Genomic DNA, 15341 nt, shown 5'->3' on the forward strand with positions numbered 1-15341 from the left:
AAAATGTAGACGGTATTGGGCCAGCCCTGGTGGCCTAGTGGTTAGATTCAGCGCACTCCAGTCCCGTGGCCTGGGGTTGGTTCCCAGGCACAGACCTACACCTGTTAGCAGCTGTGCTGTGCTGGCGGCCCACATACTAAAAAGTATAGGAAGATTGGCATGGATATTAGCTCAGGGCAAATCTTCCTTGGGAAAAAAAGAAAAGTAAAAGGTACCAGTATATGCTGCCTCATTTGCCACTCTAGTGGAGAAGGATGATTTGCCAAGGCTCTTGAGTGGCTGCAATTAAATACCTTCCTCTTCCTCCTTGAACCCAGGGGTGTTTGTCCAAATGCATTTTAAACTCTCAATCTGAAATTACTTATATTGCTAAATACTAGCACACATTTTGAAAATGACATTTTAAGAAAAAATACCACTTAATAATAACATTTAAAAGATCAAGAGCTGGGTAAATGGTACTTGGGACTTTTCTCTTTACTTTCAGGTATATTTGAAAATTTCCGTGATAAAATATTTTTTTAAAAATTTAAGTTCCTAGAAATAAATCTAAGAAAATGTATTGGAGGCCCCTCCTTGGTAACTGGGCCACACCCATCCTACCAGAATGGACCCCATATTTGAACCCCAAGATGGGTGGGACAGGGAAAAGACTGTGGGGCATATTTGTCACCCCTGTTGACATTGTTTTTAAATTGGTTTATTGAGATAATTTGCACACAGTAAAATTTACCCTCTTTTAGGTGGGTATCTTTCTATGAATTTGGACAAACACAATCATGTAGCCATCTCCACAGTCAAGACATAGAGCATTTCAGTGGAATCATCAAAGGATAAACTTACAATTGGGAAGCTTGGAGCCTGGTTATTATTTTTTTTTAAAGATTTTATTTTTCCCTTTTCTCCCCAAAGCTCCCCGGTATATAGTTGTATATTTTTAGTTGTGGGTCCTTCCAGTTGTGGCGTGTGGCATGCCGCCTCAGCATGGCCTGATGAGCGGTGTCATGTCTGCACCCAGGATTTGAACCGGCGAAACCCCAGGCCACTGAAACGGAGCTCGTGAACTTAACCACTCGGCCACGGGGTCGGTCCCAGGAGCCTGATTCTTGATATACTCTTCATCATATTATATTTGATTGGAGCAGAATCCTTTCATATGAATCATCATTGTTTTTCAAACTCTGATATAACCTCTAGGTGGCACAGTGGCACCAAATTTTTGTCCTCCCTAGTTTTGTGAACTCAGACCCCAACTCCGGGACTTAGTGGTATATAAGATAGCAAAGGCTAGTTGAGTGTCCTGGGCACAGCAGGCACTCGGAAAATATGTGGTAATCTTCCAAGGACAGGAAAGAATGAGCATCGGCGGGGTTGGAATGGGAGAGGGTACCAGACTGAAAATGTCCTTAGAGGATTTAAAATAGGGAATTTGTAGTCTTGAACAAACTCCTTAGAGACAAGTTACAGCTACGGAAAAGGTTGTTTCACCTGTGCTCCTCCAGGCTGTGGGAAGTTTAGATGATTTCATGAATTCCTATAAAGTAGGAAGCATCAGGTAATCCTTCTCCCAGATCAGGGGTGAAGAGGCTATTGCTAGGGCCTTTGCTAACTTAAAGATGACAGCAGACATCCTTTCAAATGAAAAGAGTGCTGGTAAATTAGCTCTTACTGCTAAGGAATCATTGACTCAGTTGTTTATTAAATATCCATCCTCATGTAGAAGCGTGAAGATGGCAAAACTAGTGACAAAAAGAACATCTGTTTCAGAGATTTAAGTGTTTTTTTCTAGTTTTTCTAGGAACTCTTAATTTCTCACCCCTTTACTACACACAGATCTGTAGGGAGTATTTGGAGAGAAAGTTTTAACAAAAGACCAAAGGTTGGTTCAGTGGAGATAGCAGGTAGGTAAGTTCCCAGATCAAATGAGCAAGCTCCCTGGGTAGTAATTCCACACGGGGCCCTCCCTGACTGCCCAAGTGACCTGGACTCTTGTCCCACTGCTGTCCTGAAGCAGGGCCACAAAGCTCTGTCCTGTAAAAGAAATGCTCTTGTTTATTGAAAAACTAATAATCTCCCTCCTCTCACCAGCACCGAAAGTAATGTATGATGAGAATTAGACAGTATAAAAGCGTGTGAGGTGTTCCCACCTGGCTGTCAGTCCCTAGGGCTCCTCCCCAAAGTGACCATCCTGGCAGCTTATTATGTTTCCTTCTAGAGAGATTATATGTGTAGAAGTAATTCCCTGTTGAAAAGGACAGTTCTGTTCCCTCTTTAAAAAGTGGTCTCTCCTAAAGAGCATTTCTGTCAGTATGAAATGGACCCCCTCTTCTTTAAAGCAGTTGTATAGGAATATCTGTTTTTAAGACCCTCCCACGTCCGCTGCTCCCTTTTTATAAAGTACCTTTATTATGACAGCAGCTGCTTTTGGATACTTTACTTTGTTCCCACTAGGGGATTCATCTGTGGTTTTCTGGGCTGTTGATCTTTTGTATTTTTTAAAGAGTTTGGAGGAAAGAGCAGGTATTTGAATCACACAGATCATGGTGCCATTCCAAGCTGCACCAGCTTATTAGCTGTGAGACCATAGACGGCAGCTCGGCCTCTGAGCGTCAGCACCCTTGCCTGTATCGGGGGAAGAGTCCTTCACAGTCACAGGTCTCACAGTTGGGAGAATGGGAGTTGTCTCCTCCTTTCCCCTGCGTGGAAGCATATTGTAATCTTAGTTTTTGTATCTATAAGGAAAACATTTTAGGGACTATATAATTTATGCCAGCTGAGTTTACCCGCTCCTACAAATCTCTCTCTCTCTCTCTCTCTTTTTTTTTTTTTTTTCTGGTAAGAATGAAGCCAAGAAAAATTAAAGAAGATGATGCTCCAAGAACAATAGCTTGCCCTCATAAAGTAAGTAATGCTAGGGGAAAAGGGTTCATTAAAGTGTTACTGGAGTTCTAGAGAGCTTATAAGAAATGTGCACTTTGATTTTCATCTTCATAATTGAGATTAAGTGAGGAACTATAATTTTTGGTTTCTAATCTCGAGAGTATATTTTGTGATGTAAATTTTGTTCAGTGAAGGCCACTTAAATATAAATAGTATTCAAAGGGCTGACTGTAGGCACCAGTGTTTCTGTTAGTACTATATATTGAACATTGTGTGTTAGGATTTTATTGCTTCTTTTTGGATCAGTAACAAGTCAGTTTTAAGACACTGGGTTGTGTCTGACCCATAGACATTTTTGGGACCGTAGGCTCATTAACGAATATTTGGAAATTATTTTGGATGTTGCTAAAGTAAGCCTAAAAAGACGTCATCATTTCCTTCACAATTTTCTTAATTTACCCTGTTAACTTTGTGTGGTACTGGAGGGTATTTAATTGTTTTCAAATGTGGTTAGTCTTTAAAGTAAAAGGATAGCCTAAAAAGTAGTTGGAGGTGTTGATTGGGTCCGTTTTAAGCTTAACTGGATACTAACAAAAATCAAGTATCACCCAGGTGCAGAAAAGCAAAGAGGGAGACATTTGTAATGGCATGAAGAATTTCTAAAAATCAACAATTGGAGAAGGATAAATTTAGTTTCGTGGTGTCACGTCTCATGACTTGTGCACTCACAGATTCTTTGTATTTTTTTTTAATGCCCTTAATTTGGAGATTTTGAAATGTAAAATGATTTGGGGCCAAAAAATAAGTAAGCATTTGAAAACAGTTATGCCTTAAGTGCCTGCCGTCTCTCTAGTTGCTCTGTGTACTTCTTTTCCGATTACATTTCTTTAAAATTCCATTTTCTAAATGGAAACTCAACCTAGGGATCAAGGTGAAAAAACTGTGGCTTTTCCCTCCCTTTTGCCTGCGAAGCTGTCCAGTGGTTGGCCTGTGCTGTCCTTCCATCATGCTGTCTGACCATTTCCCCCGTTCACTCCATCTCTGGGCAACAACTGCAGAAGAAATTGTGAAGGACATGCTTCTCTCGAGCACCACATGCCATCTGCCTCCCCACCCTGCTCTCCTATCAGTTTGCCTGCTTCTTTTCCTGGTGTCTCACAAAATAAATTTCTTCTGTGGTTGCCATTCCTTGGAGGCCCTCTTGCTTCTTTCTCTGTCAAGAAGGGGAAAGAGGCAAAGAGAGAAGAGGGGACAGTAGGCGACGGAGAGTGACAGCCCATTCTTGCAGCACAGAACACGGGGCCCGCCCAAGGTGGCGGTGGACTGCCGTCATTTTAACTCCATTTATTATCAGTGCTTCTCTTGCTTCATTTGGGGGACATGGTGGGGTGAGGCAGCTGTGGTATAGCTGGAAGCCAGGGTGTTGGGTTCTACTCCCAGCTCGGCTACTGCTGGTAGTGTGACCTTGGGCAAGTCTACTTAAGACATCTCTAAGCCTCAGTTTCCTCATCTGTAAAACAAGGGTTTGCATTAAATGATAAGGCCTTGTCAGCTGTCTGGTTTTTTTGTCTTAAATTAATTAATTTAATATTTCTACTGTAATACCAAGTAAAATGGGGGGTGTGGGGGAGTTTGGTTTCAATGTGTCAGTGAAGGCTGTTAAGTGGTTGAATCCTTTGTAACAGTTTGCAGTGTGAACCACTAAGCTTCTCTCTCTGTTCGAAGGGCTGCACAAAGATGTTCAGGGATAACTCTGCCATGAGAAAACATCTGCACACCCACGGTCCCAGAGTCCACGTCTGTGCAGAATGTGGCAAAGCTTTTGTTGAGAGCTCAAAACTAAAACGACACCAACTGGTTCATACTGGAGAGAAGCCCTTTCAGGTAGAGCCAGTCCCTTCTCCCCTCCACGTTACCCTGCAGGTGTAGGCGAGGTGGCGACAATGCTGGAGAGACCGTGGCCGCCCCGAGTCAGGGGCTTAGCTCTCCTTAGTGAGAAGCGGAAACGGTGTCCTGACGGTCGTTTGGAAGAGCTGCCCCAGCTCCGGCTCCCCTGTACGTGCTCCCTGTGCGTCTGGAGGTGGGACGCAGCCAGGCGTTTACAGAGAGGCGGGATTGCTCAAGAGCAAGCCTCAAAGTAAATTTCCAGTCCGTTCACTATGGGGTCGGAGCAGTTTATTTTTTGTAGTTAATAGTATATTGAATTACTAACTGACAGGGAACTTGTAAAATTTTATCGTATGAGAGTAAGTATAGTTAATATTGTGTCTGTTTCTAGAAGCCCGTAAACAAGGGAACCGAGTAGCAGCGCAGCTAGTAGATGTAACACGGTTCTTTTTGAGGCGTGACACCAGAAACCTCCCTCATCATCTGTGTCTTATTAGTTGAAATATTTACAGAAATACAAGGACCTTAACATAATATTTAGGAGAATTCTTGCTCTTTTGCCGAGTGTTTCTCTCTCGTTGTAAACAGTTTCTGAGGGCTGTCCATGGCTTTTAGGAGTTGTCCGACATGCAGAGTTAGCGCTGCTTCCCCCTATTGCAGAGCGTGTCTGGAAGGTTCTGGAAGGGGAGGAGGAGCGGTGGGTGGAGGGAGCAGGCTGCCCTCCAGCACAGCAGCGAGCGGCTCCCGCTCCCGGCCCGGTCGAAGTCGCTGAGTGGGTTGTCTCTGGTCTTTCCTCGACAGTGCACGTTCGAAGGCTGCGGGAAACGCTTTTCACTGGACTTCAATTTGCGCACACATGTGCGAATCCATACTGGAGACAGGCCCTATGTGTGCCCCTTCGATGGTTGTAATAAGAAGTTTGCTCAGTCGACTAACCTGAAATCTCACATCTTAACACACGCTAAGGCCAAAAACAACCAGTGAGAAGAAGAGAAGACCTTTCTCGACCTCGGGAAGCATCTTCCAGGAGTGTGATTGGGAATAAATATGCCTCTCCTTTGTATATTGTTTCTAGGAAAGAATTTTAAAAATGAATCCTACACACCTAAGGGACATGTTTTGATAAAGTAGTAAAAATTAAAAAAAAACTTTAATAAGATGACATTGCTAAGATACTCTATCTTGCTCTGTAATCTCGTTTCAAAAACACGGTGTTTTTGTAAAGTGTGGTCCCAACAGGAGGACAATTCATGAACTTCGCATCAAAAGACAATTCTTTATACAACAGTGCTAAAAATGGGACTTCTTTTCACATTCTTATAAATATGAAGCTCACCTGTTGCTTACAATTTTTTTAATTTTGTATTTTCCAAGTGTGCATATTGTACACTTTTTGGGGATATGCTTAGTAATGCTATGTGTGATTTTTCTGGAGGTTGATAACTTTGCTTGCAGTAGATTTTCTTTAAAAGAATGGGCAGTTACATGCATACTTCAAAAGTATTTTTCCTGTAAAAAAAAAGTTCTATAGGTTTTGTTTGCTCTCTTAATTTTGGTTGTATTCTTTGATGTTAACACATTTTGTATAATTGTATCGTATAGCTGTATTGAATCATGTAGTATCAGATATTAGATGTGATTTAATAGTGTTAATCAATTTAAACCCATTTTAGTCACTTTTTTTTCCGAGAAATACTGCCGGATGCTGATGTCCAGTGTAATTTCTTTGCCTGTTCAGTTACGGAAAGCGGTGCTCAGTTGTAGAATGTATTGTACCTTTAACACCTGGTGTGTACATCCCGTGTAACAGAAAGGGCGACAATAAAATAGCAATCCTACAGAAAGAAGATGGCAGAAAAGATCTGTAAGCACAGTCTTATTTCCTTTTGTTGTCCAGAATAATTATAATTCTTGAGCCTCCCAGAAATTGGAAGCTAAATAAAGCAACTCAAGTTTCCTTTATTTTGCACTCAATTACAGTGACTTGTGATTAAAGCGATGCATGGATATTTTACTCCTTCCTACGTGTACTGAATTCTGAACGAGAGTAGGTAACAGGCATCCCGAGTTAAGGAACTACCTCAGAGGGCCCGCACGGGCCCAGTGGAGATAGCCTTTTGATTTTAGCTCCCCGGCGGGTGTGTGACTGAAGCGCTGCTGCCCTGGCCCGCGTGTGCGCTCAAGGTAAGGTGTTCAGCAGCCGGCAGAGGCGGGGCAGAGGAAGCACCAGGGTCTCCATCGCGCAGGCTGCCTTCAGGGCTCGTCTAACAGGAAACACTTGGGGGTCTTGGCTGTTTGGTTGGAGAGCCTCGGTTCCTCCGTCTAGTGGAGTCTTTAATGCTAACACGTGTCGCAATTGAGCGCCAGTAGCGTAACTTCATGCTTCTAAACAGATACTGAGTGCAGATTGGCAAGGTGATTAGATTATTAAGAAAATTGTACTCAATGAGTACTTTACCTCTCACGTTGTGACCTCTTAAGTGTATGATTATAATTTTTGGATTTTACTTAGAGTCGAATATCAGACTCATGAGAATATTTTATAAACTGCCATGATACAGCAAAATCCCATTTATTCAAGATACAAACATACCGTGTGTCTTTGTGCTGTATGCTTGACTGCGAGGTAATTGACAAACTAGCTAATATCAGAGATTTATTTATAAGATGTCCAGGACACCATCAGGTCAAAAACATTAGCCCTATCTCTTACAGCTTCTCCATCGGTCCTGTACAGGAGGATTGGTGACCTAATAGCAGTGACCCTGTGGCTCTCCGGAATTTTGAAGTGCCTTCTGAATCATAAATGGAAAATTAACTTGAGACACTTTTTTAATTTGTTCAGAATCTATTATCCATTGAGTAGTTTGATGGAACTGAGTTAATCAGAAGACCCCAGCTGCTCTCGGATAAGCCAGGCTTTGCTGTATCTGGCAGTCAGGAAAGAGGTAAGCCCGTGAGGGAGGTCCCTTTCACAGCCAGTGCCCCCGTGTGAGCCTGTGGCTCTTTGAGCAGACCCAGGGCAAAGGCCTCCACTGATGCCCGTGGCGTACGCGCCCACGCCTTCCCCCTCCACCCTCAGGTGAGCAGTCTCGGAGCAGCGGTCCTGAAATGCCACTGCAGTCGGGTGGCTGTGTTAGGAGTCAAGCCGCATCACCCTCACCCTGGCCGTGTGCCACACTGGAGCCTGGTCCTGGCGTTGTCCTCAGGACTTCTGCCCAAGGGCCCGCGGCAAGGTAGCCTTGTGCTGTGGGCAAGTCTCCCTGGCAGCCCTGAGAGCCAGGCCATGATCCAGGGAAGCCAGGCTCCAGCGTGGAGGGCGGTCCCTCCTCGGTGCCCTGATGCCTCCTGGAGTGCCTGCGGTCATGTCTCCCACCCCGTCTGTCTCTGAGTGGAACGTCATCTCTCCCCTTGACTCTGTTCACGGGGCTTCTCTCAATCTGCAGAGTTAATTTCTGGAAGGAATTTAATTGGGGGTTTGAGGAATACTTAATGTCTAAGTTCCTTGACGTAGCACTCTCAATTTCCAACGCTAGTGTAGGAAACAGACAAACGAGCGACCGTTTAAAGAGTAGAGGTAGTTCTCATGGGGTATAACAAACCCATTTTGCTTGTGGTTCGAATTTATAATTTTGCTAAAGATCTAATTTACTGAAATTCAAAATGGTATTCTGACAGTGCGTCCGTTGTCTTGAGGGTTAATCTGATTTATAAGTAATACTGATAGACATATTTTCTTACATCTGAGCTGAAATAAATGCATGTTTCTAGCATATGTAATATAAAAACTCCAGAGGATAAGTTTACATTTAACAAGATGTTGTTTTCTATTTTTGGATTTCTTATTATTTTCCCCCTTTTTGGTAGTGGGGTTTAGGGGGAAGCATAATATTTGTATAAAGAACTGTCACCCCAGAGTGACATTTATTTTCCAAGGTGACATTGAACTCACGCTGTTGGTTTCATATGGTGTTTGTGTGCTATGCCTAGATTGAAGGCCTGAGGATTTGAGGAAAATCAAGATTTTTTTTCCTATTTGGTTTTCACGTACAAGTTCTATTAAATGTCGCTTGTTTTGCTAAGTTGGAGTGAAGTAAGACCCTTTGACAGAATGGTGTGCTCGCTGCCTGCCTGTGTTCCCAAGCAGAGTTCTGGTTTTTCTTCACAAGCGGATGGAGTCGCCTCATTGAGCAGGAGGCCTAGGGAGACTGCGGATCTGCCCCAGTGGCCGCTGCAGTGCTTTCCGTGGGCTGTGCTGCCCTGCTCTGCTCAGCGGAACCTCCTCCTTGTACCTTCCCTCAGAGTCTGTGTCTGGCACGGGAAAACCTGGCCTCTCGGTTTTTGAGCTGGAACCTGATAATTCACCCCAGCTCCCATTGGCATTAGTGTAAGTGAGCACCTTGTCAGAGTCCTGGCCCGGCAGGCCCTGGCAGGTGCATGCCACCCAGACTTGTAACCGAGGGGGCAGAGTGGGGAGCGCACACTCCAAGCCCTGCCTCCTCGCTGCTCCGGTTGTGCATCTGTCGCCTGCGCCTCCGCTGTACAGAGGGTTAGGGAAGCATCTGCCTGGCTGGCTGGGTCTCCTGCACCCTGCCTTGCACACCTTGATCGTCGCTGCTCAGGTGGTGCTCGCGTCCTCTGGTTCCCTGAGACGGGGAAGGGCAGGCCCTTAGAGCAGCAGCCGTAGGATGGAGATGGTGGGCCCCTCCTCGTGGGGGTGGCTGAAAGGCTTCCGGGCACCCTGTCCAGGCCCGGGGTCAGCAGAGTGCTGGAGAGGGCGCTTCAGCTGGGACAGTATTGCGACTTGATGGGAGGACCAGGTGGCACACTGTTGTCACACTTCATCCGCTCCCCTTGTAAAAGCTGGAAGGGACCGTTGAACATTGACATTGGGTCTGCAGGCAAATCACACTTCCCTGAGGCTGGCCCCCACCTTTCTGGCCAGCCCCCTGGGAGGCGGCAGCGGGGGAGTGTGGAGCCTAAAGCGCTGGCCTAAAGCACAGTGACTGATTTTCTGCCCAGTGGCAGGTTTGATCAGATTGACTCCTTTTCATTACAGACACTCAGACACCATAAGAAACAGCTTTGGGCTGTGGCAGGGAGGGGCCGGTTGCTGTGCTGTATTCTGTCTGCTGCTCTACGTGGGGCCGCACAGTGTCTGCATACATTATGGAGGGAACAGAGCAACCTTTTTCTACAACACCCATAACTGTTATGAGCTCTATTATCTACAGATGGCGATTGGTCAAACCGTTTTCATAGAGCAGTTCTGTTTTTATTCACTTTCTGGTAACTTCTGTAGGCCCTGGCTCAAGGACTTAGCATTGTGTCTCATGTACATCTTTTTCTTAAATGTTCGTTGCCATTTCTAGAATTGTCCTTGGTTTTTCCTTAGCTCATAGGTCATAGATGCAGAAATATTCTAGTATTTAAGGCATCCGCATCAAGCATCAGATGGCTTTGCATCCAGAAAAACGTTTAACGATAACTCAGTTTGAAGCACCAAGCATGTGTAACATGGCTCTATAAATATAATAAACGCATAATGTTGTTAAGCTTTTTAATGCCTGTGGTCCTTGTTTGTTCCTGAATCCTCTAAGCTGCCTCTCTTCCTGAGTTCATGACACAGTAAGCCTGGCTGTAAGCTCCTGCCTAGGCTCAGGGCTGCCTGCATGCCTCGGGCAGGTCCCTGTGGGTTGCCTTCTGGCACAGGAACGGAAACTCCCTGGATTCATTCTCCCGCCAGCAGGCAATGCTTCCTCCCCGTAGCCGCTCAGCTCCACAGTGGACTAATGGGCCGGAAGGAGTTCGCATGAGAACCTCACCCGCTTTGAGAAAACAGCCAAATGAAATTCTCGGTCATTGGGCCCATCACCCCCAGTGTTCCGGGAGCTCCAGGGCCGAAAAGAAGAGCTTACTAGCCAGGATAGACTCTTAAAAGCCGGATAAAATATACTGAGAGCTAGTTGGGATTTGGCCTGAAGCAAAATGCAGAGAGGCATCCTGCTGCCCCGCATGGGGCCCTGGTGCACTGCAGAGCCAGGTTTGTATACCCTCCGTAATTCATGTGACCTTCCCTTTTTGCTAATGATGGAAGGGGCTGCTGAGGTGGCAAGGCCCCGGCCCCTGTGAGGCCCACAACTGCTGAGGAAAGGCCTGAGGTAGAGTTGAGCTCAGGAACTGTGCTGCTGCCCATCTTAGATGGAAAGGAACTGAGGTCACTGGGGGCTTTGGAGTCGAGTTCTGTGGGCACTCCCAGATACCGGGGACACCGATGGCCCTCTTCTGCACTGGCCCGGGCCTCCGCCAGGCTGTAAGGACATCTGTTGAGAGGCTAACTGCTCAGGGCCATGCGGGGCATTGTGAACACTGTTTGATTTACTCCTCCAAACCACCGGTGGAGGGGTTCCGCAGCATGACCCCATGTCACGGGTGAGGGTCATGGGCGAAGGTCCAGCACCTGGAATTCAAACCCAGGCCAGCATGGCTTCCACTGTGCTCTGCTTGCCCCTGGCCCCTCAGCCTGAGTTCATCTCCAGCCTGTCAAAGCAGCCATGGTCCCTGTTCATGGAGCAGCCCCGTGGCCTCCCCGTCTCCCAGCATGGCGCCTCTGCAGCTCTCAGAAACAGTGCATCTCCTGGCTTTGGAAGCTGGCTCTCAGGGCCCCCGCTGCCAGCAGTCAACTCCTTGTTCTGGTCCTGGCTGCCCCTCTCCAGCTTCCTGATGTCACTGTACTGTGCCATCTCCTAACTGGCTCTCCAGTATGGGGGGGGGGGGGTCCTCACCAGTGCACCAGAACCTGCAGTGGCTTCCGCTTGCTACGGAATAAAATCCAAAGCTTTCGCCAACCCTCAAAGCTAAACTGCGGCCCTGACCTACTTTTCTGACCTGTGCTCAACTCCCCTTGCAGTTTTTCAGTTCCGAAGCTTCCCTATCGTTGAATTCCCAGGTTCACTCATTCAACAAACGCTTATTGAGCACCCGTTATGTCAGGCCCTGCCCTAATGGAACTTGCATTACAGCTGGTAGAGGAGACATGACAAATATGGGCAAATGCTAGGAAAGCCAGCAGAGGAAGGGGCTGGGGAGGGAGGGAGGAAGAGGAGGGCAGTGTGCCTGGCTAGAAGTGACCCGGCCCAAGAGCCGTCTCTTCTTGCAACTCGCTGCTTAGGTACCAGACCCCATGAGTGTCCCAGGCGCTGGTGGCCAGAGCCCCTCTCCACGGCTCCCTGGCCGGCTGCCCGCCATCCTTTCACGCTCGCCCCCGTCTGCCTGAGCTGTCGCCCCCTCCTTGCCTTGACAAATTCCTTCTCGCCCCTGCCCTAGCCTCCCCTCGCGCCCCGATGCCCTCGCGGGGCCCGCACCGGCGGGTGCGCCTCCTCCTCCGGCCGCGGGAGGGCGCGAGCGCCGCGCTGGGCCGGGTGGGCAGGCGCGTGCGCGTGCGCGTGCGCGTGCGCGCGGCGTGTGGACGCCGGGACCCCGAAGGCCAGCCCCTCGGAAGAGCCGGACCGGTTCTGGAGCCCCAGCGGGGCGCGCGGGAGCTTTGAGGCCCTGGACCTTGGCACCCACGGCCATCGGTGCCCTCGCGGTAACCCCCCACCCCCTCGCCCTGGTGTGGGGCCGGGGGTTTCGGCTCCTCCATCCTCCAACACGGCAGCGCCGCCCGCCGGCCGGCCGCGGGAAGCTGCGCCGACGAGTGGCCCCCGCGCTCCGGGCGGTGGCAGGGGGCGCGCGAGGCCGCGTCGGGAGGCCTTGGAATTCGGCCAGAGGGAAGCGCGAATGACCTTGGGCTGGGGAGCTTCGTTTCCTCCGCAGAAGATGCTCCCCCGTGAGGGCTGGGAGCGGAGCCGGCCCCTCGGAGAGTCAAGGAGGAGGAGGCTCCTGCCTTCCCGGGGCCGCGGGGCGGGCTGGCCCCAGGAAAGGCCTGGGGGGGTGGGGAGGCCTTTGTGATGCCCTTGTAGGGGCGGCTTAGCGTTGGGGGGCAGCGGAGACATTCCAGGACGGGCCACCTGAGCAAGGCCTGAGGTGGGAGGCCTCCTGGGGCACCCTTAGACCAAGGAGAGGGGTGGCGCCCCTGGAGGGTGGGGCAGGGGGAGCAGCGGCTCCAGATGGCCCGACCACTCTCATGCCCTGGATGAAGTTAGGACCTGGTGTCCGGGAGCCGGGGAGAGGAGCGGCCAGGCGGGGGGCTTCAGTGTGGCCAGTTCTGGGCGGCTGGACGACCTCCAAGCCCGGGCTGCTTTACCACAGGCCGGGGGTGGGGGGTGGGGGTTCTCCTCGCACTTCTGCTTCCAAATCTTTTCCACCTCCCTCCAAACCTGGCTCTCCGAGGCCCATACCAGCAGACTCTGTGCCACTCCCTGCTCTGCTGCAGACCCCCCATACCAGTGCGGGTCAGTGGCTCCCCGCCCATCTTCCCTGGTGACCCCAGGGTCTGTCCTCGATGATGGGCCGTCCCTGTCTGGCCTGTCTGTGCCTTGGCCTTCTCCTTCTGATGACCCCACCCCAGCCTGCCACTGCCATGGCACCTCCAAACCTTGTCTTCACCGACACCTACCCCCTCCTCTTGCCCCAGGGTCCCACACTCTGACTCCACCCCAGCCTCTCCGCCTGCGTGCCCTCAGCCCATCACCTCTCACATCCGGCCTCCCAAGCCCCCTGTCCTGGCTTCCCTCTCTCCTCCATTCTTGTGTTCCTCTGCCCTTTTCTGACTCGCCTGGCAGAACGCAGCCTGGCCCTGTACTCAGTACCCTCTGCCCTCATCCACCCATTCATTCATTCACTCACTCATTCATTCAACAATATGCTTTCTTCACAGCCCCTGCCCAGCATGTTCCCCCACATCTGCTCCCCGTCTTGTGTCCCTACCATCCACAGGGACATTCAAGCCAGAACTCCAGAAGGGGTGTCATGGCAGCCTCCCCCTACACACACACACACACACACACACACACACACACACACACACACTCACTCTCAGGCGTCAGTCCTGCCCTGCCCACTCTGCTGCTCAAACCCGCCTGGATGCCCCAGGGGCGGCCTTTGGGGGCTGCCCAGCAGGCCAAGGAGCCTGCCAAGGCTTGAGAGCCACAAAGTGGTGCCATCGGGAGGGAGCTCCAGGGATGGGACCCAGCCTGGTGCTCCGGGTGTCCTGCCAGACCTTGGGGCAGGGCTTCCCACTTGGCAGCACTTATTCTCTCACCCAAACTGTGGGGCACCAGTGCCCTGCCCTCAGGGGACTTCCTCGCAGTGGGAGGAGTTGACGTGCAAACTGGTCATTAACTTGAGGGATGTCAGCTGGCCTGGGAGAGTACCGCTGAGGCCGGTGGCAGCCACAAGGGACGCCTTCCCTGGGCAATTGCCATATCAGAGGGACCCAGCTCCAAGCAGCCACCGCCCCTTCTCTGATGTACCCTGGTCTCCATGGACACTGCCTCCCTCTGGGAGGGCAGGTGGGTGCCATGAGGTCAGGGTGGCGAGGCCACAGCAGCAAGGAAGCTGAGACCAAGGAGTACACAGGGTGGGTGCCAGGCCTGTCCAAGCTTTCTGCCCCTGTGGGGCTTGAACTGCCATTCCAGTGGTCTGTCCGGGGGTCTGCAGCCACAGAATGTGGCCATGATGCATCTGGCTGCAAGGGACTGAGAAACCAAGGAACAGTATGTGGGACAGTGGGAAGTGACCTTCCACAGGCCAGGCTGGCTCGGTGGCCCACCAAGGTCACAGGGCCAGCTGTATCTGTGTTGCACCTGCAGGCATCTCATCTCCATTTCACTGGGAAGACGGGATGGGGTCAGAGGTTGAGATGTGCCACAAGTCCATTTGTCCCTTTTACAAAGCTTTCTCAGGAGCCTTGGCCATCGCCTTAGTCTCACTGACTAGCTCTGGGACACAGGGCCACCTCTGGCTGCAAGGGAGTCTGGGAAGGTATTTTTACCTGGACACACTGAAGCCCAGAAGACACAGGGATTCTATCAGAAATGGGTGGGATGGCTATGAGGTGGGCATGTAGGGGGGTGCCATTGTCCCCAAGGCACTGCTCCGTGACTTGGCCCAGTGGCCCTCTCCCACCCCGTCGCTCCTGCAGCGAGCCACACTGCCTCTCCTTCCCCACCCCTGCCCTCTGGGGCCTCCGCTCCACCTGGTCCCTCAGCTCCAGCTTCAAGGTCCCCTCCGTGGCTCAGTCAGATGCTGCTCTTCCTCTCAGACCGGTCAGATACCCCTTCCTGGTTACTCTCCCCAACAGCTGGATAAATAAAGGAAAGAACATTCAGCCAATGAAACGTCATGCAATTGTTAACAAAAAACGTGACCAATTCGAACAGACTGATAAGGAAAGACCTCTGTTGTGGGTTGAATTGTGCCCCCCAAAATGTACATTGCAGTCCTCACCCCAGGTCCCCGTGAACGTGACCTTATGTGGAAATAGGGTCTTTGCAGATGTGACTAGTTAAGATGAGGTCATACTGGAGTAGGGTGGGCCCTTAAGCCAACAATTGGGGTCTTCATAAAAAGAGGCGACACATGGGGGACAGGCCACACGAAGATGGAGGCAGAGGTTAGAGTGCTCTGCCTAC

The 15341-nt window shown here is 50.0% G+C and overlaps 1 protein-coding gene across 5 annotated transcripts in view; it reads left to right on the forward strand.

Annotated features, from left to right (window-relative positions):
- YY1 (YY1 transcription factor) overlaps positions 1-15341 on the forward strand; it is a 48435-nt gene that overhangs the window by 22610 nt on the left and 10484 nt on the right. For 2 of the 5 annotated variants that reach the window (XM_023628391.2, XM_070249275.1), the window contains 3 exons: positions 2841-2901; positions 4606-4764; positions 5569-10331. In XM_023628391.2, the coding sequence (XP_023484159.1) occupies positions 2841-2901; positions 4606-4764; positions 5569-5751 (403 nt within the window). In that variant the 3' untranslated portion in view covers positions 5752-10331. Of the gene's footprint in view, positions 1-2840; positions 2902-3852; positions 4432-4605; positions 4765-5568; positions 10332-15341 lie in introns of those variants that run through there. The other 3 variants (XM_070249273.1, XM_070249274.1, XM_070249272.1) reach the window with 3 other exon arrangements.

The sequence above is a fragment of the Equus caballus genome, chromosome 24, assembly GCF_041296265.1.
Source record: "Equus caballus isolate H_3958 breed thoroughbred chromosome 24, TB-T2T, whole genome shotgun sequence".
In the NCBI taxonomy this organism is placed as follows: domain Eukaryota; kingdom Metazoa; phylum Chordata; class Mammalia; order Perissodactyla; family Equidae; genus Equus; species Equus caballus.